The sequence below is a fragment of the Montipora foliosa genome, chromosome 2 (assembly GCF_036669935.1).
Source record: "Montipora foliosa isolate CH-2021 chromosome 2, ASM3666993v2, whole genome shotgun sequence".
Taxonomy (NCBI): Eukaryota; Metazoa; Cnidaria; class Anthozoa; order Scleractinia; family Acroporidae; genus Montipora; species Montipora foliosa.
The window spans coordinates 38939804-38962303 of record NC_090870.1 but is presented as its reverse complement, the minus strand read 5'-3'; the positions used below and the strand labels follow the sequence as shown (position 1 = coordinate 38962303).

At 40.0% G+C, this 22500-nt stretch overlaps 3 protein-coding genes across 5 annotated transcripts in view; 2 read left to right on the top strand and 1 right to left on the bottom strand.

The window, feature by feature from the left end:
• Window positions 1–22429, top strand: part of LOC137993043 (DNA repair protein RAD50-like) — a 32741-nt gene extending 10312 nt beyond the window's left edge. Inside the window, exons 5-19 of one of the 2 annotated variants that reach the window (XM_068838699.1) lie at window positions 3688–3783; window positions 3971–4000; window positions 5163–5243; window positions 6412–6470; window positions 13922–14069; window positions 14566–14696; window positions 15880–15925; window positions 16388–16513; window positions 16839–16891; window positions 17457–17542; window positions 18985–19064; window positions 19784–19846; window positions 20362–20495; window positions 20675–20803; window positions 21666–22429. In XM_068838699.1, coding sequence (XP_068694800.1) covers window positions 3688–3783; window positions 3971–4000; window positions 5163–5243; window positions 6412–6470; window positions 13922–14069; window positions 14566–14696; window positions 15880–15925; window positions 16388–16513; window positions 16839–16891; window positions 17457–17542; window positions 18985–19064; window positions 19784–19846; window positions 20362–20495; window positions 20675–20803; window positions 21666–21732 — 1329 coding nt within the window. In that variant the 3' untranslated portion in view covers window positions 21733–22429. The remainder of the gene's footprint in view (window positions 1–3687; window positions 3784–3970; window positions 4001–5162; window positions 5244–6411; window positions 6471–13921; window positions 14070–14565; window positions 14697–15879; window positions 15926–16387; window positions 16514–16838; window positions 16892–17456; window positions 17543–18984; window positions 19065–19783; window positions 19847–20361; window positions 20496–20674; window positions 20804–21665) is intronic. The other variant, XM_068838700.1, reaches the window with a different exon arrangement.
• Window positions 558–2803, top strand: LOC137990767 (adenosine receptor A3-like). The gene has a single exon (XM_068835876.1). It carries the CDS (start codon window positions 585–587, stop codon window positions 1527–1529), a length of 945 nt encoding a protein of 314 aa, XP_068691977.1. The 5' UTR covers window positions 558–584; the 3' UTR covers window positions 1530–2803.
• Window positions 6478–8954, bottom strand: LOC137993044 (uncharacterized). Of its 2 annotated transcripts, none has more exons than XM_068838701.1 (2): window positions 8003–8954; window positions 6478–7929 (listed from the first exon to the last, which is right to left on the bottom strand). In XM_068838701.1, exon 2 carries the CDS (start codon window positions 7897–7899, stop codon window positions 6976–6978), a length of 924 nt encoding a protein of 307 aa, XP_068694802.1. In that variant the 5' UTR covers window positions 7900–7929; window positions 8003–8954; the 3' UTR covers window positions 6478–6975. The 2 variants fall into 2 exon arrangements, with proteins under 2 accessions (XP_068694802.1, XP_068694803.1); XM_068838702.1 differs by having other exon boundaries at window positions 8480–8954.
• Window positions 22430–22500: the final 71 nt, after the last annotated feature.

Sequence of the window (22500 nt, the reverse complement as noted above, 5' to 3'; positions counted from 1 at the left end):
TATTTTAACTGGAATATACCTATACAATGGTCCGGCATGACTAACTTTAGAAACTTGAGAGAGCTGGATCAAAGAGATAATGACGTCAAAAACTCACTCGTTTAAGAAAGAAATGCGTGTGCACGCGGCTGAGTTAATATGCAGAACGGAAGTTTTTAGCTTTCAGACTTTTAAAGTCGTGTTTTGCATATACAATAAGTTGCATTTACACGCTCAAATTTTAAGCTGGTCAGTAAATGACGTCACTTTTCCCTAGATCCAACCCTTTGAGGTCCAATCGGTCAGTTTTGAACGTGAGTAATGGCGCACCGTGACTTCCAAAACTTACACTCAAAGTAAACAGCGTTCGGATAGAAATCAAGGCTCAAAATTTTGTCAGTCAAGTGTTAAGCAAACACACTTTCAAAATCTGAAGGAAAAAAGAAAGGATTTTTTTTTTGTCACTTTAGATCCAATGAAAGCGAAGGCCGTGTGACAAATACGGAATGCAACACCTGCCAATCTCCACGCTTCCTAATATTCTCTTCGTTTTTTTGTTTTTTGTCTTTTTACTCTTATCTCTTCAACTCACTGGACACCACTGAATGACAATGACAAACGTTACAGAAGAGTGGATCGCTTCTTCCTCATTTGATGCCTTATTTTGCAAAGAGGAATTAACCACAGGTCTAAACGGCCATTTGATCCTCTTTGTGGTGCTTAATGTTTTCTTTTCTTTGACTGCATTTCTGGGGAACGCAGCCATCTTAGTCGCACTCCACATGGAGTCATCTTTGTATCCCGCGACAAAAGTCTTATTTCGTTGTTTGGCGATCAGCGACCTCTTCGTTGGACTTGTGACAGAACCTACAAGAGTGACCCATTTCTTGTCCGTAATGCTCAAACATGAGAAAATTTGCCAGTACACGACCGTTTTAGGTTATGTATTTGGCTATTCTTTGTCGGCGGTTTCGTTGTTGACAGTGACGGCAATAAGCCTGGACAGACTACTGGCGTTGTTGTTGGGTCTGAGGTACAGACAAGTTGTAACCTCGAAGCGATCTTTCTTGGCCGCGGCTGTGATATGGATCGTGCCCATTGTATCCACCGCCATGTATTTTTGGAACAGCAGGGTAACCTATTGGTTTAGTTACGTTGTGATTTCACTGTGCATCGTGATCACAGCATACTCCTACACAAAGATCTTTGTCACTCTTCGGCAGCATCAAATTCAGCCACATTACAATCTACGTCCAGATCAAGAGATCCACACAGCTCCTCTAAACATTGCGAGATACAAGAAAGCAGTGTCAAGTTCTTTGTGGGTGCAAGTAACATTAGGTGCTTGCTACTTGCCATTTGCTCTAATTGATGCGTTCTTCACTCAGCGAGAACCCTCTCAATCACTTTACGTAGCCAGGGCATTAGCAATAACTTTGGTTTACGTTAATTCGTCATTAAACCCAATTCTTTATTGTTGGAAGATCGCGGGGGTTAGACGAGCGGTGAAAGAACTAATCGGTAGACTTTTCTTTTGTCATGGTGGTTAGTTTTTGGGTTTTTAATTCGAAGCTGAGCCATTTCTTGTATCTGCTTTCTGTTCAGGTTGAGTAGATCGAAAGTTATCCTTTGCATTTCTTTACTTAATTATCAATTGCTTTGCGCATCTAGTTGTGAGTGAATCGTGTTCTGATGTACACAGGTAGTTTGGATAACGATATAACGATAGAGGGGTTTAATTAAGGACGTTCGCGCCCAAAACGTTCCCACGTACAGATTTTTTTTAAAACTTGCCACGCAGAAAGGTAATGACCTACTTTTGCCAAAAAGGCAAAAAAAATGGAGGGTCACCGTGCTCGTTTTCGAGATCATGAGGTGCATTTTTAGAAGATTGCGTTACTTTAAGACGATCTTAGCTTACAACTGTCAGCAATAAAAAAACTACATTAGTGAAATTTAGATCAGGTAAACGTACTCAGTTCAACATAACTAATATAACTAAATTAACCTTTGCCGCTGATGTCTTTTTCTGAGGTGAAATAGACCTTGAAAAACGAGACATATTAGTCTAAGAAAGAAAACTTCGGTCGCACGAGAGCATAAAAGGCCAAATATTTGTAACTTCTCACGTACAGATTTTTTTTTGTTTTTTGTTAAAATGGACAAAATCAAAGAAGGAAGTGATCTACGGAAAGAAAAATGGGGGTCACCGAGCATTCAAGAGAGTAAAATCGCTGCGAAGTTCTCAAAGCGATTGTTTATTCGCACTGTCACGCCATTGCGTGACATTACCGAGAAGACCTGGGTTCAAAGCTATCCCATGATGCCACATACTTTCGCGTTCTATTCTTGTGGAAATTTTTGCGCCTTTAGCATCGTGTTTACCTGCGTGGTCTGCGATGAATGACGTGTGCGTGACATGCGCGAAAAAATGTGCAGTAGCAATGGGCGCGAACGTCCTTAAATAGATTGAGGCATATATCATTTGTCTATGGCATCAGCATGCTAAACAAGATTGTGATGTGCGCGAACATGGACTAGATAAACCAGAGATATATATTGTTGTATACGTTATAACCGCAACCAATCTGGCGAACTTGGCGATTAATGTTTGCTGTGATATTTACAAACGCTTTCATCTTCTGTCACAGAGGCAATACTGAATTTTTGCACCTGCATACAAAAGTCATTAAGTCTATTTTTCTCCTTTAGAAAGTACACAAGAACTTTCTTAAAGGTGACAGCTTTTTTTTTTGACCTTGCGTCCTGTTAACCTTGAGTTATTTCAATACAGGTTTTCAGCCTTTGCGTACTTGCAATTGTGTCCTCGCGCCGTAAACCTCCTAGAATGAAAAAAAATTGCAGAATCAAATGCGTGCATGCGACATTTCGCAATGGTTTTCGTCATTCGCCGAAGTCACAGCTAATCGGAGACATCTTCAGGGATATCTTGTCAGGTTGTCATTTTCACGGAAGCTTGTGTGTCCCCGTAAGTGCTCTGTAAAGGGCAGCTGCAAATATAAATATTTACGGTGCAACGCGCCTTACCGTGGCCACCCAACAAACTTTCACATTGGACAATTACGTTTAAATACGTCAACTCAACAACCCATGAACGTTGTTCAACTCACAACTGTGCGACCTTTGCAAGGAGGCGTGACTGTCAATAAAATTCACGCATCCTGATTGTTGGACAATTTGTAAAAAACTTTGTTAGGTGGCCACGGTAAGGCGCGTCGCACTGTAAGTTCAATTGATGTGCTTGCAAAAATACAGATCCCAGAGGGATATACTTTCTCGACTTAGTTCGCTTGCAAAAGGCAGCACTGGGCCCTTATTTTCTAGCGTTTCATCCGTCTTCTCCTATCCCTTCCCCCTCCCTTCTTTATTCTACATTTCTCATTTGTCCAGTGATGAAGTTTCACAAGTCTAGAATAGCCTTATACTTTGCTATCAAAGTCGAACCCTGAAAGATAGGTTTTACATTGACTGGGTAGACGAATCCATTCATTTCGTTAGTACATTATAGACAACAAGGTCTTTGGGAGAGTGCTTTTGATGGTCATAGTTCATTCCGTTCTTAATATATCGAGGGCATGCGCATGGCATCGAAGCGATTACAATCACTACTTGGTTTCATTAATTCACCGGGTCTTCAACATAACCTGCTACTGCGTTTAACATTAGTCCAATTTGGATTGCTTTTAGCTTCAACTGGAAGCCCAGCTTCAAACCAGGACGCGTTTGGAGCAACAGAAAGCTGACCTTACCGCGAATAACAGTGCATTTGCACGAGAAATCGAGGTTGGTATTAAGTGCAGTGGCTCATCACAATCGTTTGATTTGCCTTCCCCTTTATGAAATATTTAGATTGGACGATTTCTCCATGAGCAACTAAATATTCACGGCAGAGCCTATGTAGGGAGAATTTTGTTTTACATTGAAGGATGGACTCGGTACTTATACATGTTTTCTCGATATTCGTTTCCAGGACGCAGAAGCAGATTTACAGCCTTTAACGGTAAGTATTGTCTTTCATATGCAGATTGCTATCAAGTTATTCTTCATCGGGAATGGAAAAACCAACAGAAGAAACCATCGTCACTTCTTGTTTTTGCGATTTGGGCCTGAGAACGTTCTTGACAATGTTTTAAAAGTTGTGTGATATACTAAGTTTGACTACAATCTGAGGTGTTCTTCATTGTATCATGCATCATTTCTTTTACCTTTGTGTATACTACTCATAAAACAAAAAGCAAACGACGCCATGAACTGACTCTCAGCTTGGGTAACGTTCTTCGTATGTTCTTAAAGTGCTACTAAGATGAATAAAAAATCAGTTCTTATTTTTCATTGAAAGTACTTGCGTTGAATGATCAACAGGCGAAATTTTTTCTAGTAATTTCAAGAGGAAGGCTTTTTAATTTAACTCCACTTTTTAAACTTAACGGTCCGCCATTACTTGCTGCGGTAAAGTAAACTAAATTAAAGTAACCATATTTAACGTTGATAACTCGTAACAGTAATTCAACTGTCAAACCTGAGGTCGACGGTGCGCTCATTTTACTCCACCCTTTCTCCATCAGTGCTCCGTTTTACGGGTATTTAAAGCCACTTAGCTACACGGAAAGGAAAGAAGTCGAAACAAGGATGCGAGATCCGGGAATCGTACTCAGGACCTCTTGCACCAAAGCCGCGCACTAACCGACTGTGCCATCCTTGCTCCTGCAAGGATCTGGGGCCCGTTTCTCGAAAGTCCCGAAGAGCCATTTGTGAAAATGCCAACAGCTTGTTTTGCAAAACCGATCTTTTAACATATTTTCAAGATAACAAAAAGAAAAATGACTGTGAAGTTTGAAGACTTAAATCCTCTCCGTTCTTGAGGTACAAATGGAATTGTGACGCCCGAAAATGACCCGTAAAGTTTCGGGACTTTCGAGAAACGGGCCCCTGGATCGAGGAGAAAGTAACGTCATTTACCCACTAGCTTAAGAATGAATTGTGTGAATGCGGCTCGATCCAGCTTTCTGAGAGCTAGTAAAAATGGCGGTGAAAAACGCAACCGCAGATTGGAGTTCGCGTGAACCCGAAATACGCAAGAACTGGCGCTGCGCGCTTCTCCCGCGTCGTGTCAACCTTTTCGGTAATATAGCTCCTTAGATCATATATTTTGAATGTTACAGACTGGTCTCGAAGAGTTGCCGGTTCAACAACAGGACGTGAAAAGACAGAAGGAAGCCGTAGATGAAGAGAACAGGAAGTTGGTAAGTGCTGAATGTATTCTAGGGGTATCCACTGAGAAAAAAAGTCAACTTTTTGAGTTCTCTTTTGTCTTTCACTTTTCACTGTTTCCTTGTTCGTTTGTCATACTTCGTTCTTCAAGGGAAGTTGGATGTTGGTTTTCGTCTTGTAAAAGGTTAAATACCTGGGTTCCTATATTGCTGAGAACAGAAATATTTCTCTTCCCGGAAAGGCCGACATTGACAATTAACTATTAAGGCCGGGACACTCTAGGCGATAAGTCGCTGCGACTCGTCGCGGGGACAAGTCGCCACAACAATTCGCCTTGTGTGACACGGTTAATTTCATGAAAATCATTGTCGCTGCGGCAGAATGTTGTCGCCGTGATCAGTCGCACGAATTCAAACCAGTTTGAATTCGTGCGACTTACCGTAGCGACAAAATTAGCGCACGGAAAGCAGAGTTGTTGCATCGTGTGTCCACTTCCGGCAACAAGTCGCTGCGACAAAATATAAATTAACCAATGAGAGAGCGTCATATGGTCAGCCATATTGAATTAGAAAACTATTTCACATCCCTACTCATACGAGATCACTGCGTGTGCACCGAACAGGCGTCGTGTCGCAGCGACTTGTTTTGCAAGTAGTACACATGGAGCAACTTGTCGCAGAGACATATCGCTGCGACTTGTCGCCTAGTGTGTCCCGGCCTTTAGAGGATAATGCGAAGAGATAGTTTTCTACCCATATGAACCATGTGAGCGTTAGCCTTACTGATGGAAATGGGCCCACACAAGAACGGAGAAAAACTCTGACGAGGTTAGGAATTGAACCCACAACCTTCGGGTTAGATCACCACTGCTCTACCGACTGAGCTACAAGGTCCGACGGGAGCAGGTTGTTGGAATGATAATGAATATGTTCAAGTACAATTAAGGGTTACGTTTTTTCAAGCGTTGGCCGTGTAGCACTTTATATTTCAACAGACTTAACTATTAGAGGGTAATGTGAAGTGCTAGTTATCTACCCATATAAAGCGTGTGAGCGTTAGCCCTACTAATGGAAATGCGTCCACACAAGGACAGAGAAAAACTCTGACCAGGATGGGTTCATTGTTTGAAAGGGTTTAGGCTTTTGACATCGCGCAAAATTTCTTTTTTTTGGGTCTTTCTTTTTTTTTTTACCTTCTTAGCTTGAGAAAATTACAACAAGTGGGGATAAAGTGCGTGAGAAGAACGCCGAAATACGAAGGTAGAATTAAAATTCCTGTTTAATGATTTCAATAACACATAGCTTGAATATGAAACAAAAAATAAAAAGAACCTTTTTTTTTTAATTATGGGGAGCTTAAACTGCATATTAGGTACAAAAATTCAAATTTGATTTTCTTGTTGTGAAATTAGATCTCCGCCCATAACAAACGTTTTTCTCTTTTCATTTGTTCTTCCAAATTTCATTTTTGAACTGACTTTGAACAATCTATAGTACACAGGACGTCAACACAACTTGAGGAACCGCTGGTATCTTTTATAGCAAATCGTATTGAAGAGTAATTGAGATTTACGTATCACGTGAAATAAAGGTATTCTCTAGAAAAGTGTCCAGTGATCGTTAAAGCATTCCTCTGCAAAACTTTGCAGTGTCAAACCGCCGTTATGTCGCTGCATAACTTCGACGTCAGAACGTTCGGCATGGTCGATACCACAATTTTTTTGTCGGTACTTTTTAAAATTAACTTAAATCTCTGTTTACTTTTTTAGTCATTAGCAAATGTCCCTAATTGTTGCGCTGGTACATCGTTAGCCGAACGTCTTTGAGGTTTTATTCGTATTATCATTCCAAATATTATTAGCATTATAATTAATTCACAGGTTCTTAGTAGAACCAAAACAACAAACCGCGCCCATTTTGAGCGTGCTGATATTTCCAACTCCATCAGGATGCCGTAATCGCTAGCCGCCATGTAGACACTAAGTAGTAATGTAGCGAACGTGATAACCGGTGATATGAATATGAGAGAAATAATCCTTTTTAATCTGCCTTCTCCAATGTGGATCCTTTGGCTTCGCGACGATTTTAAGTTTTGCCATATTCTGTACCCTGCTACGGCGTAGCCCACACAAACCAGTATTCCCCATAGAAAGACATACAGGTATGAGGCAAAGTACCATTCCAAACTGTGTTTCCACAAAGCCATTAAATTTAAGAAGAGCATTACCGCCGAGAAAACACAAGTGATAGCCAGTAGTATTCTTAGATTTTGTAACCTTGGAGTTGCAAGCGACGTCTGGGTCGTTTCTAGCAATATGAGAAGTAGAATGCTGAATGCAGAGAGATTTAAGGCTACTGAGATGCAATTTAGGAGGAGAGCTGCGGTCATAATTTCTTTGGACTCTTTGTGCAATATCACTGGACTCCAAAACAGACTAACTGTTTTAAGTGTTGATGCAAGGAAAAGTTGCACTGTGGAAAAGCGAGCATGGATACTTCGGCTGTGTGAATTATGCCGGCATTGTTGAAGAATAACAGCGAGGCAGATCAAAGCGAAAAGGCCGAATAAACTTGCGAAAGTATAAGCATAAGATTCCCAGGCCCAGAAATTGAGGAATCCTTTATAATCTGTCGATGGAGATGACATGGACGAAAGAGACTTCAGTGTTGAGTTTTCGTCCCTCTGCATGATGCTGTTGATGCAATTTTTGTGGAAAACCTGCAAAATAGCAATAGCTAAGCGTTTCTCCCACGTTAAATAAAGATTATGTATGTATGTAATTTTATCTTACCTTGAATTTTTGACACTTTTGGCACCATTTATGGAGTAATTCTGCATTTGTTTACATGTGCTTTGCATGCAAATTAACATGTTTTTAGCTTTTTCGAATCGTACTGGGCAATGGCAAATTCGCTTTCTGCCATCTTCATTTCTTCTCCTTATCGTCGTGCATAAACATGGTTGTGTTAAAATAGTAGCCGCTTTCATGATTTTATCAACGGGTGTCCAAAAGGAGGCTTTATCTGTTTTAATTTTATTTGCATTATCATGCATAAATACCGAAATTGTCTCGTTCAACTTCAAGGGATCCACCGCTAGTCTTGTTTTAATACTAGATTTCCCATTAAGAATCATCATTTGAGGTCGATCTTTGGCTTCTTGTACAAAAACGACATCCATGTTCGTTGTCTTGATGATTGATTGGGGTCGCTGTTATTTATCCTTGTCCAGGCACGAACTATAAAAGATGTCAAAGAGGTTGCTTTACCTGTTGGCTATTCTTTTCCTTGGAATGTTTAAACAAGGATGTTTGCCTTTGCCTTAGCGGTTGTTGTTTCTTCCATGCCTTTTGGATTCGATTATTTATCTGTAAACTTGAAAATCATTGACATCGATGTCCGTTTTACCCTGGTGACGTCCTTGTCCTTTCAGAAATTTGGGCCATCATTTTGAAATTTTAAATTATTCCTTGTTTTTTAGTTGGGTAATCGTGCAATGGACCTTTTGACGGCTCATCTAAGCGCCGTTCTTTTTTGTTTCGTTGTCTTGTCCTGCGATAGCAGAACTGATTTAACGATTGAACACCTCATTCAAGGCCCTTGAATGGAAATTTTAACGTTTTGACTGCTGAGCAGGCCCAATGTCTAGTAGGTATTGTGCTGTTAGGCACGGACGTAAAGCATAATGCCATCAAAGATAATAGAATAGAAAACAAACAAAGGCAACAACAATTAAAGACTTGTCAGCTCTTATACCTTCTAAATAATACTGATAATAGCAGCAATTTTTGTGCCTTTGGAGGTAAAAGTTACATATCTTAAATTACAATATTGAATATGATTAAACGTACTAAAAAAATGAAAGGTCACGGAATTTACGGTGAGTCGTGACAAAGCGTGAACGAAGTATACAATTTTTTTGTACCGAATAATAAAATTTTCTTTACAGATTCTTATTTTCAGGAAATACCTGCTCTTAACCTTGAAGCTCTACTTAGTTTCTTAGGGTTCAGTAAAAAATGTCATGTAAATGATTGTCAATAACAATTATATCCGAAATGGAGTTTTTCTTCTTATCTACTTTCTCTAACTATTTCCTTATGCCGATATTTCATGAGACAAACCGAAACTAGAATTTTTCAATTAACGGAAGACTGGAGTCGGAGGTTTCGTATTGAACAAGTCCATACGAAAAATTATGTAAAGACCTAAAATTGTTTTAGTTGACATATGTTGACCCGCTTTCATACATCTATATTTTGGTTCTCAAGCGCTAACTGAAAATACCGTTTGAAAGTATATTCTAATTAATCACGTATTAAAGGACGAGCTCTTTTTATCGTGCTGTTTATGCCCGCCGGACTTTATCTCGGACTTCCGTGACAAGTTTGCTGGTCAAACGACTCATTTTTCTTTCTGTCCGTAGCGACACAACGGTAGCAGGTGCGGATTAACAATTTTAATTATAATAATCAGCTTTTATAAGTTTTGAATTGTTAAACTTATGTTGTTTGGAGCTGGTGTTACCATAAGATAGAAATGATAGCTAAGCTTAAGTAAGTAAGTAAGTAAGTAAGTAATTTTATTTAAACACATATCGCATATGAGCGATAGCTCGTTTAAATGCAAATGTGTCATAAAAAATTACAATGTGATAATTAAGATAATCTTACATGTACAAGTAATGAGTGAAAAATAAGAAATAAGAATTAAATCAACTGAAATGAATAATAACCTATTACAATAATCAATAATTCAATAAAAGAAAATGTTGGTAATTAGACTGTCTATTTACAAAAAATACAGCTGCAGTCATACGATGAAGACAATTGTATGTTTTGTAAGTTCTTCCGAAATGTAGAAAGGGATTCTGACATCCTTATTTTGTCTGGTAGATTGTTCCATCGTTTACTAGCCTGGTACGTGAAAGAATGTTGCATATAAGATGAGGTTGGTCTTGGAATAACAACCTTAAGATGGCCCCGTAGGCTGTAACCGTTGCTACGCAGGATAAACCTTTCCCGAATGCAGTTCGGTGACTGGCCATAAATACTTTCGTATACGAGTGTCAGTGCTTGTTCTATACGTCGGTGTTCCAGGCTTTTAACATGTGCGATGTTAAGTAACTTTTCATAAGCAGTCGATTTAGAGTGATTAAGAAGAATCCTTAAAGCGAATGCATTGGTTGACTCTAGTTTTGCAGACAGACCTTTACTTAGACCTATGAACAATGGTGATGCATATTCAAAATGAGGCAGTATAAATGCTTTGTACAATTTAATCATAATATCTAAGGGTATAAATTTACGAATGCGACGAAGAATTGAAACTTTTATATTCACTTTCCGGCAGATTTCTTTAATATGTGCTTTAAAAGAGAGTGAATTGTCTGTGATAACTCCGAGGAGCTTGATCTGTGAAACGTAATCCAGTTCATTACTTTCGATAACAAAGGGCGTTGGTAATGTTGCTCTGTTAAAGACGATAGATTGATCGCCAGGAAGTTCTTATGGAACCAGGAGACGAGTAGACCAAGGTTTTTTTGTAGGTTTATCTGCAAGGTGGATGGACAAAGGCTTGAAGAGTACCCCGTAGTGTCATCGGCATAAAATCTGAAGGAGCACGAAATATCTGAAAAGTTCGCATCATTCATATATATATTGAAGAGAAGGGGGCCCAAGATTGAACCTTGAGGAACTCCACTCTTCATAATTTGCCAATCTGACAAATTACCGTCTATCTTGACATGTTGCTTTCGATCAGTCAAGTAAGAACATAAAAGTTGTAGGGCGTCTTCAGTTACACCATACGCTGACAGCTTTGCAAGAAGCAAATTATGGTTAATAGAGTCAAATGCTTTGGAGAGGTCTATAGTAATTGCTGCAGAGTATTCGCTAGAGTCTAAATTTTCCCTAATGTCTTCGCATGTCTCGAGAAGGGCTGTTGTACATGAATGTCCTTTCAGGAAACCAGACAAATTCCCACTGAGAAAGTCAAGAGAAGACTCGTATAGCTGATCAAAGATAACTCTTTCGGCTATTTTTGAAACAGCCGATAACACAGATACAGGACGGTAATTAGATTTTAGAGTCTCGCTGTCTTTTTTATAGATCGGAGAGACAATGGCAATTTTCCAATCTGTAGGCCAGGAGCTATTAATGATGCACCGATTGATTAATTTTGTAAGAGAACCGAGAATTCCTGGCTCAGCAAGTTTCAGCAGGCGTGGAGAGATTCCGTCAGCACCGGTGGCTTTATTAATTTTGATACTAGAAAGTATCCTTCTGATGTAGGAATCTCGGACAGGAGTGAATGAAAAGCTGATTTGTCCTTTAAATTTCTGTTCAATGGCTATAACACTGGAATGAGTCTTAAACTCTTCTCGCTGTAAGTTGGACATGTGGGTAGGCCCAGGTACTGCATGAATGAAATAATCGTTGAAAACGTTGGCGACATCAATACTGTCAGAAATGAGGCGTCCATCTTCAATCAGTTGAATATGACCGTTGCCTCTGTCTTTGCTTGGAAGTAAACAATGAAATTTCTTCCAAAATTCCCCAGGGTGTTCGGAGTTTGTGGATACATTAATGCAGTATGATTTAAGGGCGGAACGTTTTAAAGATGTAACAAAGTTCCGTTGTTTCCTATAGGCCTCCCAATTTTCAGATGTTTTGTTCTTAGTAAACTTTCTATGTAAACGATTTCTTGAATTTGTAGCCTGAATAATTTTTGGTGTCATCCATGCCACAGTGTTACCGCGTATCAGTTTCTTCTTAAGCGGTGCATGACGATCAATCACTTCAGTGATTAATTTATACCAGTGCGCCCAGATGTCGTTGATATAGAACTAAGATGTCGAATAGCTCTTGATCCAATAAAGTCCTTATTTCATCCATTTTATTTTGAAGACTATTGATGTTTTGGTGGGCAATCGACAGGTTAAACTTGTAGTAAGCCGCGATACTGGCCTTGTAGTCGACAATGACACCGGGTTCAGAGATATCAGAATTCGTAGAAGTCGAATTATTAAACGAATCCCCGGTTGAATCAGAAAAGAAGGAGTCTGAAATCCATTTAAAAGTACAGGCATTACAGTACCAGATATTGTCAGTTCTTGATAAACGGTTATATTGGTTCTGGGAAATATAAGCACATTTAGCATGGCACCACAAGTTGCAGCCGTCGCATTGAAGGGCTCGCTGATTGTTCTTGCATGGTCTCTCACAGCAAGCACATGGAAACTTCGTCGGGCCTGGATTGGGATTGATATCACCACACTTTAAGAGCCTCTGATATTGAAACGTAGAATCCGCATTTTGATAATATCTGTGTCTAGAGTTGAAGAATTTATGCCTTCGTGGGCAGTGCATTCCCGCAGTATGGTCAATATGGCGGCTAGCGCTGACAACTTGGCCAGAATCATCCTCTTCTTTCAACAGGACAAACAAAGGTTTATAATGTTGAATTGGGCAGTCTAAACCATTGCACCAAGTAGTATGATCGACTCGGTAGAAATATTTTAGAAGAAAACAGTTAGTCAGTGTTAAAACACAATAAAAAGTCAGGAGCCCAAAAACACGTGTGTTCGCCATCGCAACCATCCAGCCCCAATACATAACAAATATGGAAAAAATAATGAAGGGAACGACACAAGGAAAATCGACCAACATATATTTGAAAGAGAGGAGGGAGGGCAGCTTCACAAATACAACGAAAATACCAAATCTAGGGAACGAATGTTCTCTGCGCTCTGTAATTATTTTCAATTGTGTAGGCAATCGAAAGCGGCTATTTTTCGTACGATGCTGCGTCCTAAGGATGTATGCTCGACAAAGCAAATGGAATAAAGAATGTTAGCTTGGCTAACCGACGCAACTTGTTTTATTTAACTGGAAACTTTGGTGAAAAAGGAAACGTCTCGTCATAAGAATCACAACATTAATAATAACAGTGCTTTTTCGTGTCTACAGAGGTAACTTGATATGCAAAATTGGAAGTTTGAAAACTGATGGGTCAGGGACGCTCTCGTGATTGGTTCCCCTTTTTGAGCCTCACATGGCCAGATTAGGGCGACATTATGATGGAAAGTTTTCTGCTGGAAATTCCGCTAGTCGGGAACCAAGAAAACACTTCTTAAATATATGTAATAGGAATTTTCATTGTAATCAAAGCTGTGTGCTTATTGCTAAGCTTGCACGTACGCAAAGCGAGACGGAAAAGAAAGTAAAGAAGAAAAAGCAAATTTAATTCAGTGTCATGTACAAGCGTGGCTTGATCTGGCCCAACTTTTAGCACCTCTGGGTGGAGTGTCATTCAGAGCTCAGTTTACAGACACTACTGAAGTACACTGATGTCAAGCAGGCAATCGCAAAAATAACAAAAATAACCATGCAAAATACATAACAAATATGGAAAAAATAATGAAGGGAACGACACAAGGAAAATCGACCAACATATATTTGAAAGAGAGGAGGGAGGGCAGCTTCACAAATACAACGAAAATACCAAATCTAGGGAACGAATGTTCTCTGCACTCTATAATTATTTTCAATTGTGTAGGCAATCGAAAGCGGCTATTTTTCGTACGATGCTGTGTCGTAAGGATGTATGCTCGACTGCTCTTTGTATCAAAGTTAAAGAAACGTTACTTGGCCAAAACAGAATTGATCTCATCTGCTGAAACCAATTCATTTTTGCGTGTCTACGTATAGGTATATGAATCAAGGATGTGACACTGCTTTAAAAGAGAACGAAGCTCGTTTACGGGAATTGGCCAGCCGAACGGAAAAGCTGAGGAGTGAGAAAGAAGCTGTTTCAACAGAAATCGATAAACTGAAAGAAGACATCGCTAAACAGCAGGTCAGAATATTCAGTAGGTTTATATGCGTAAGTTTCTTATTTTTGAAGAAGAGGAACTACTCCTAATCAAACCCCTTCTGATCAGTTTCTCCGTGACCAGTTTTTCAATATTTTAAAAAGGAGTAAGTTCCTCCTTTTAAAAATATTTTCTATATCAGCATCCATAATAAAAGCAAATGAGGAATCAGAATAGTATTAAATAGCGCGTAAGTTCAATTCTAAACTAATTCTTGTTAGATTTTCTTTTCAGCGACTATATCTGTTTCTTTTTGTAGAACTGATGTTTTACACCCGCACTGCGTTTATGAACCGTATTTTTAGGTAATTGCACATAGTTGCTCTGTGTTGGTTTAAGAACGAGAAGATAACAAGCATCATGCATGAAAGTAGAAAAAAGAGGCTCGAGGACTGAAGTCAGGCATTAGAGATTTAATTTCACTTGAATATTTTTATTGCTCGCAAAACTCTACTGGGCCGGGAATTGTGGCTTTTGTAGATCCGGGCTCGCGAACTGGAAGACAACATTCAACTGAAAAGCATTCAAGAGGAAACTCAAAACATCGACAAGAGGATAGCTGATGTAAAAGAAGAACTGAAAAAGTTTGGAGAACACCAGGATCTTGTCAGGTAAGAAATCTTGGACGTCTGTTGTTTTGTATTTTTCAGACATGAGCACTTGATTTGGAACAAATACAGCGGTAAAATACCGTCCATGCGTCTTTGAATGGACAAGACAAACTTGTGAAAGTGTCACGTCCTCGGTCACCATAGTTGCCTACAGCATTCTTCAATCAGCTATCGTATCCCATTCTTTGCTATCGAATCCGGCATGATTATCTAAACCCCTCACTGTCTTATCTCTCTTTGTTTTGTTTTTTTGGCTACTACAGCCTGGTTTTCACTAGCGACGCAAGAGCAAGCACACGCACGAGCATGAGCATAAGTATATATTATTCTTAGTGAAAGCGAACGTCGACATAAGCATCAAAATCAACCACGGCATCAGCCATTTCGTTTAAATGCCCAGACGCGGGGAATCTGGAACGAGTGCTTTAATTGGCCAGATCAACGTACAATACAGACATACATACTTAATTGCATGACCGCTCCCCTTAGGGGGCTTTTCAAGACCAGTGAAACACAATGAACGAAACGACAACACAACAACAACTTTTAAGAATCCCAACTGGCCGGAGACAAACCAGTTGGCTATTTACAAGTGCGGCTGAGAAGTTGAAACAGGGCTATCAGGAACAAATTCAAGGAGTGGTCAGAACGAGTCTTGAACCCGGGATCCCCGGATCTCAAGGCAAGCGTCCTAACCACTGGGCCGCACTGCCTCGTAACAAATTTCCTTGTGCTTATGCTGCGTTGTGTGAAAACAAAACGCAAGCATAAGCGCAAGAACAAAGCTTGTGCTTGTGCTTGTGCTTGTGCTTATTCTTGGTCAACCACGTTTTCACGGTGAAATAACCACTCTCATGCTTGCGCTTGTGTTTGCGTCGCTAGTGAAAACCAGGCTTACGACAGTAACGTACTTGAGGCCTCAACCGGAAGCTCGTGAGCTTGAAGCGTTTAACTCTGGTTCAGACATTGGGTTTTGTTCAGTTAGAAATTTCCTTATTTGGATGTAACGTAGCTCGTGCATTTTCCCGTTTGTGCAGCCTCGATCTTAGTTTTGTCCATATTTGGGCATAAAATTCAGTTGGTGTCCTAAAATCCTCAGCTTTGATCCAGGAAAATAGTTGCGAGTTACACGCTTCAAGGTCATGTGCTTCTGACCTCAACACTATGATTCCTTTTGTTTCAGTGAAAGACAGGAATTGCAGACACAATCGGATGACTTAAGAAAAGACGTAAGTTACAAAGGTTGTCAAGGCTCATAAAGCACCAACTTTGACGCTGGAAGTGGTGGAATGAAATCCGTCCTGACCAACACCCGGTCAAGTTTAAGAAACGAAAGAAAATGAAAAACGTAAATTATAAGGCTCTCTGGTCTTCTCGGATGACAACGATGAATCGTAGACCCAATTTTATGAAACATTTCCAGGTTCTTAAAATCTGTCGGATTGTTCGTATTTAGTTGGTGGCGTTCGTAGTGGTTTGAATGGTTAGTGGCTTAATTTGTGGTAGCTCCCTTTTGGTATGTAATTGGCTCGGGGTAGAGTGTTCGCGAATAGACGTTAACTGCAAGGGAAGTACAGCCAAAAAACTGACTTTTACCGAAATCTGGAACATTTGACTGGAAAGTTTTTTTATATGCTTATCCATTTTCATCATTGCAAACGATCCTTTAACTGAAACGTTTTGCTATTTAGATTGCCCACTATGAGGGACGACTAAGAGGTTACGAAGATGATGCCAGGCGGTGCCAGAGAGAACTGAGAAGTGACTTATATAAGAACGCCGAGAAAAGGCACAGAGAGCAATTCATCGCAATTAAGGTGTGTCCTAACTGAAAACATCCTTATAGCCTGCGTGGCTGGCGGTGTTGTTGGCGCAAGAGGCATAATCCGCGCGGAGAATGAGAAGGGGCGCTATGAAATATCGCAGGTATTTCACGGCACCCCTCCCCGTTCTCGGCTCGGCTTCGCCGCTCGTCAATGTACCCCCGCGCCAACAATACCACTAGCTACGCAGGCTAACATTTTAATGATTTTAATTCGCCCGCTTTTTGAACAAACTTGCTTTGGCGCCTTCTTTTAGAGCTTTAAAAGTTCTCCTTTCTATAAGAGGATAAATTCAGCTCTTGTTTCAATTGTATCACAGACAACCGAAATGGCAAATGCGGATCTTGAGAAGTATTATAAAGCACTGGACAGGTATTTCCTTTTCTTTCAGTTTTGCCCTTTCTTTGGTTTATATTTCTGTTTGTTTGGTTTTATTGTTTTTGTTTCGGTTGGTTCGTCAGTTTATTATATTATGGCTTCGATTTTGTTCGATCTGCTTGCTGTACTTTCTCTACCTTGACCATGGCTGTAATTGTTCAGTCAATTTTTTGTCATTTGTGTATCTCGAGCAGTCCGTCTTTGGATTGACGTTCCTCCTGGATTAGAGAGGCTCCCAGCTTTTAAGGCTTAAGTGAAGAAGCACTTTTTAAGTGAAGTGGCTTTTAGAGGCGTTGCAGAATTAGGGGCTACGTTCCTAGTCGTAATGAAGTTTGTAATATTTTATAGCAGGTTGATTTCCATTGTTATTATCTGTTCACGTTTGTGAAGTTGGCAGAAAAGCCAGTTGTCGTGATCATTAATGGATAGATTCGTCCGTCCGTCCGTCCGTCCATCCATCCATCCATCCTTAAGAGTGCATATCTACACATTTGAGCACTGGTAAACACCATTCCTCTCTGGCAAATTCACATTCTTAAATATCTCTGCTTCATTTAAGGGCAATTATGCGATATCACGGACTCAAAATGGCGGAGATAAACAAAATCATCAAAGGGTATTGGATCAACACTTACAAAGGAAATGGTAAGATTGCCCACTCGCTTATTTCGAAGACTGAATTATGACACTTTACGAGTTTCTTCCCCTTTCCGATAACCACAATCCAGGTTATACTGATTTACGCGGTTAAAATTTAGAAGTGTTTCACACAGCGTTACATTGATAATCGGCACTAGTAATGATAACCTAGCGCACCTGTGGCTCAGTTGCTTGAGCATCGGGCTGCCATGCGGGAGGTCGTGAGTTCGACTCCGGCCGGACCAACACTCAGGGTCTTTAAATAACTGAGGAGAAAGTGCTGCTTTGTAATTACATCCGCAAATGGCTAGAAATTCAAGTCTTCTCGGACAAGGACTACAAACCATAGGCCCCGTCTCACAAATATCTTCCATGTTTATAAGTTCTCTGTGGGACGTTAAAGAACCCACTATTCGAGAAGAGTAGGGGATGAAGTTTCCGGTGTTGTGGCTGTCCTCTGTGAGCGTGTTCTTTCCAGCAAAAGTGGCCGTCTTGGCGTAATGTCTCTAAAAAGGCTTGTGGTGTATGAGGCCACCAAAGCAAAAACAGCCGTAAGTCAAAAGGACTTTGCTGAGTGCTGGGGACATGTAGATGTAGATGTAGATGTAGATCTAGCGTTCACTTTCCGATCCACTCATTTGTTAGGATAAATTGTTAAAGGTTTGATTGCATGGATAATTAGGCTGAGCTGCGCTGAGGCTGTAAATTCGATTTCCCAACTGGACAACCATTCATGGTATTAGATAAAGAACCAGAAAGTGCCGCCTTTCTTTCGACAGTAGTAGATAGTCTAGTTTTTTTGGATAAGGACTCACCTGTCTCTGCATTTATTGACGTGGGACGCAACTCACACACTGTTCGGAAAGAGGAGAGCGCGAAGTTCTCGGTGCTTTGCGTTTGTATGCACCGTCTAATAATTCAGCCTTTGTGGTAGGCGTGCGAAGGATAAGTAGAAAGAGGAATCGTCTTGAAATAAATTTGAAAGTGTAAATACGAGAAGGGCGTGCGATCTCGTGCTCTGCCTTTGTTCCAGCCACCCAGTAACTCTTGGCCTGCGCTCTTTCCTTTCGTTTCCTTTTGACACATTTGAATTCCTCCACACCGATTTTCCTTTCCCCTTCTCCATAGGAAAAACAACTCTGGAACAATTATGTTGAAAAACTGTAAATGGTCAATATATTGCCCTTGCATAATAACGATAAAAGTATAAAATTAAAAGTATATCTTGATGGCTATGTGGTAGGAAACTGTAAGTGTATTATCTGTTGATCTCATAAAATAAGGCAAGACAAAAATAAAGTGTAATGCTTGAAATGGAGAGCAGGGGTAGGTCGCTTAAGTTAGCATCGCCACTTCTTGAATCTCACTACGCAGGCCGATTTCTTCTCTTTATGAAAATCACCAATCTCTCAGAATCATGCAGTTACAGCAACACGTTTTCCCTGTAGACATAGACACCATCGAAATACGGTCAGATGAGGAGGAAGGAAGTGGTGCAACCAAAGCAAGGCGAACTCACAACTACAGGGTATGTAACTTTATTTACTTATTGTTACTAGTCCTTTGTGTGTCAGTTATATATAAAGATTATCTTTGTGCAATTAAGTGGGATCTTTTGTTCTCTAATGGGTAACCTATCAACTGGGGTGATTTGGTAAATTGACCACCGTAGAGAAATTTGAAAGCCGACGTTTCGAGCGTTAACCCTTCCTTTCTCTACGGTGTTATGTTTACCATATCAACCTTGTTGAAAAACCCATTTGTGTGTTTCACTTCCCCACTGACGGAGCACCATAGTTTCTTTACAAACTAAACCCCTTTGTCTTCTCATCAAGTTCTCTCCTGAACTGTCTATTCTTACAGCACTATTACCTATTTCTGGGCAATCTGTTAAGACAATCGATTGGTTTACCGTTACGCTGTTTGGTAATTGATTTTTAATAAATGGCGCTACTTTCTCAGCCAATCAGAGCTAATTATGTCTTGCTCGCATGCGTGGTCCCGTTCTGAACGCCAACAGCATAAATGTTTCATCTTGTCATTGGTTTGTTTACTGTCTACCTTTGTTCTGATTGGCCGAGATAATTTCCTTGCTTTCGGTTTGACCGCATGCAATTGAAACCCGCTGTACAAACCTTCAGACGATGAGGAATATTCAGTTGGTATTTCAGTACAGCCAGTTTCATGGTGATAATGCGGTGAAAAGGAAGAGAGTATTGAAACGCTTCTTGTCATTATTGTAATTAGGTGGTTATGATCAAAGGTGACACTGCGTTGGACATGAGGGGACGCTGCAGCGCTGGACAAAAGGTTTTTTTTTCATTGTTGTTGGTGCTCAGTTGTAAGGAAGGAAACGCGGCCTCTTTCCTCTATTTCCTCTCCTTTTCCACTTCATCCACAGTGGTTAGAGCAGGGTATTCTCTTTCCACCAATGTGAAAGGCACGCGATCAACGTCAAATGTACGTTGCATTTGTTGTATAGAGTCATCTCTACTCTGCACCGAGAGATTTTTCTCCCGGTATACTCCGGTTATCCGCTCTTATTAAAAAGAGCAATTTTAAATTCCATTTCGATCTGCAATGCACGAACGCTCTCTGAACAACTTTAGTTCAGAAATCCTGGTTGCCATGCGAGTAAACAATATATTTCAGATGTTGTTGCTGCTTGACAAGAATGACTTTTACCCAGATTCATTTGGTCGGCTTCCATTTGTGCAGCCTTTTAAGTTTAATACCGAGGCTCTTATAACATTCTAACAACTGTTTTGCCAAATTAGACACTGGAAAAAAATTAATGCATTCGCTTATCCTATTTTGGAATCCAGGTCTTGGCATCCCTAATCATCAGGCTGGCTTTGGCGGAAACGTTTTGCCTTAACTGTGGGATTTTAACACTTGACGAACCGACCACCAATTTGGATGAAGATAACATTGAGAGTCTGGCCAACCAGTTGGCTTCGTAAGATATTTCTTTGTTTCTTTGTGTTTCCGTTTATGTAATTTCATTGCTTACTTCCACTTTGGCTACACGTTTCCTAACTTTGCTTGACACGTAAGTAGTTTAGCTCAACCTTGTCAATTATCTTCAAGTTAGTCAATTACTGTTGTGCTGAGATTTTATTTCTTTTTTCTTTATAGAATTATAAGAACCAGGCAGCAACAAAGGAACTTTCAGCTTGTAGTTATTACACACGACGAAGAGTTTGTGCAAAACCTTGGCAGAGCTGACTTTGTAGACTACTATTTTCGAATCTACAAAGATGACAGGTAATTTTCGTTGTCTTTTACAAGAAGCCGACATCTCGGGCCACCATAAAAACCCTTTTCTGCTGTACTGAATGTTCGGAGTGATTTGTCCGAAACATGGCCTTTGCTTTAGTTTGTTGCTTTAGTTTGTTAGAACGCTTCCGGCACCACTGCGTCAAAATCTCTTTACTAAGTAAAAGAAGAACCTGGAGAACATGCAACGTTCCTTGACTAGTCTGTTAAATATTTAAAAAAGACTAAAGATGGCTCCGCTCTTCTGGAATATCTTTCACTGAAAAAGGTTGGAAAAGGTGGGAAGGACCGACCGATTTACTGTTTTTATCTTTGACATTAATGTCATCTGCTTTCGTCTGGGCGATAAAAAATGAGTCAAAATGCCAACGTTACCACCGTTCTTCGGTCGTTTTCTAGTCCAAGGTCTTAAAACAAAAACAAAATTGAAACAATAAAAGACTAAGATATATTTGGTTAAGAATGCTGTTTGTCTGGTTTAAGCCACGAAATGTACCTTAGAACTCAATGGATTCTTTTTTTATCGTCAAGTTTACGCACAGGAATAATAAGAAGTAGCAGATGGCATGTAACTTTGAGGGCTAAATTATTGAAGAAAACGATTTTTCCCATCGTTCTATAAGCCTTATTTGTTCGAGATACTTATTTCTTTCCTCCAAATTCTAAGCAATTTCCCTATTTTTTAAACAACCACCTTATTTTTAAGTGTAAATACCAAAAAAAAAAAATTGCCCGCGAATCACAGCCATTTCATTTCCGCGCGTGCCTGAGCCCACGTTCCCATTCGTTGAGCTGTGACGTAGCCTTTGCATTATTCAGCTCTGTTCTATGTTTTATTTTGTTTTCAAAGCGGTTATTCAAAGATTTTGAGGCAGAGTGTTGCTGCACTTAACCGAGAAGAGTCTCTTATGGAGTGAAGATGACAACCTATGATTGGGCGTTCCTTTATGGGGAGAACGTTGGTGGACATTTTGAAAATATAGAAAATAGGCCCTCATACGTTGATAATCCCGAGATCCCCAGATTAGGGACTTTAAGATCTACGACGGCGACGTAGACGATGATTCCATCTCGGTTGCGTCGCGCAATGAAGTGGAAGTATCCTAAAAGTGAAATAGTACGAGCGATTTCAGAGTGAAAAAAGAGAATGAAAAATTCACAATAGGCCATTTCCGAGTTCATGTCTGCCTCCCCTTCAAAGCGAGTCCAAGTGCGAAGTTTTTGTTATGAAAATTAGTTTTCATTCAGATGTAAAGTAGAACTAATTACTGTAACAAAAACTTCGCACTTAGACTCACTTTGAAGAGGAGGCAGACATGAACTCGGAAATAGCCCATTCTACGCTTGCCATCTCGTGAAATCTCAAATTTGGCGGTTTCGCGTCGCTGTACAGAGTGACGCAAAAAAATGTGTTTAAATGCGTGCAGCACGATTTTTTTTCTCTTTAAACGAATCAGTGATATTGTTATTTTGCGGCGTTCTCTTTGACGAGCACGTCGTAGATCTTAAAGTCCCTATTACTGCTTAGAAAACGCTAGCAGGTCATGAAAGAGGTAACTTAGATTGCGTTTATATTTGCAACCTGTGTTTAAGAAGAAATTAAAGTACTCTTTATCACAAGCAGCCTGGCTGATCTTTGCAGCATTACTTTTATGTTTTGGTTATATTTTTGTTTCATTTGTTCG

Coding starts and splice junctions, on each gene's coding strand:
- LOC137990767 (XM_068835876.1), top strand. CDS start 585: ATGACAATGACAAACGTTACAGAAGAGTGGATCGCTTCTTCCTCATTT.
- LOC137993044 (XM_068838701.1), bottom strand. CDS start 7,899: ATGCAGAGGGACGAAAACTCAACACTGAAGTCTCTTTCGTCCATGTCA.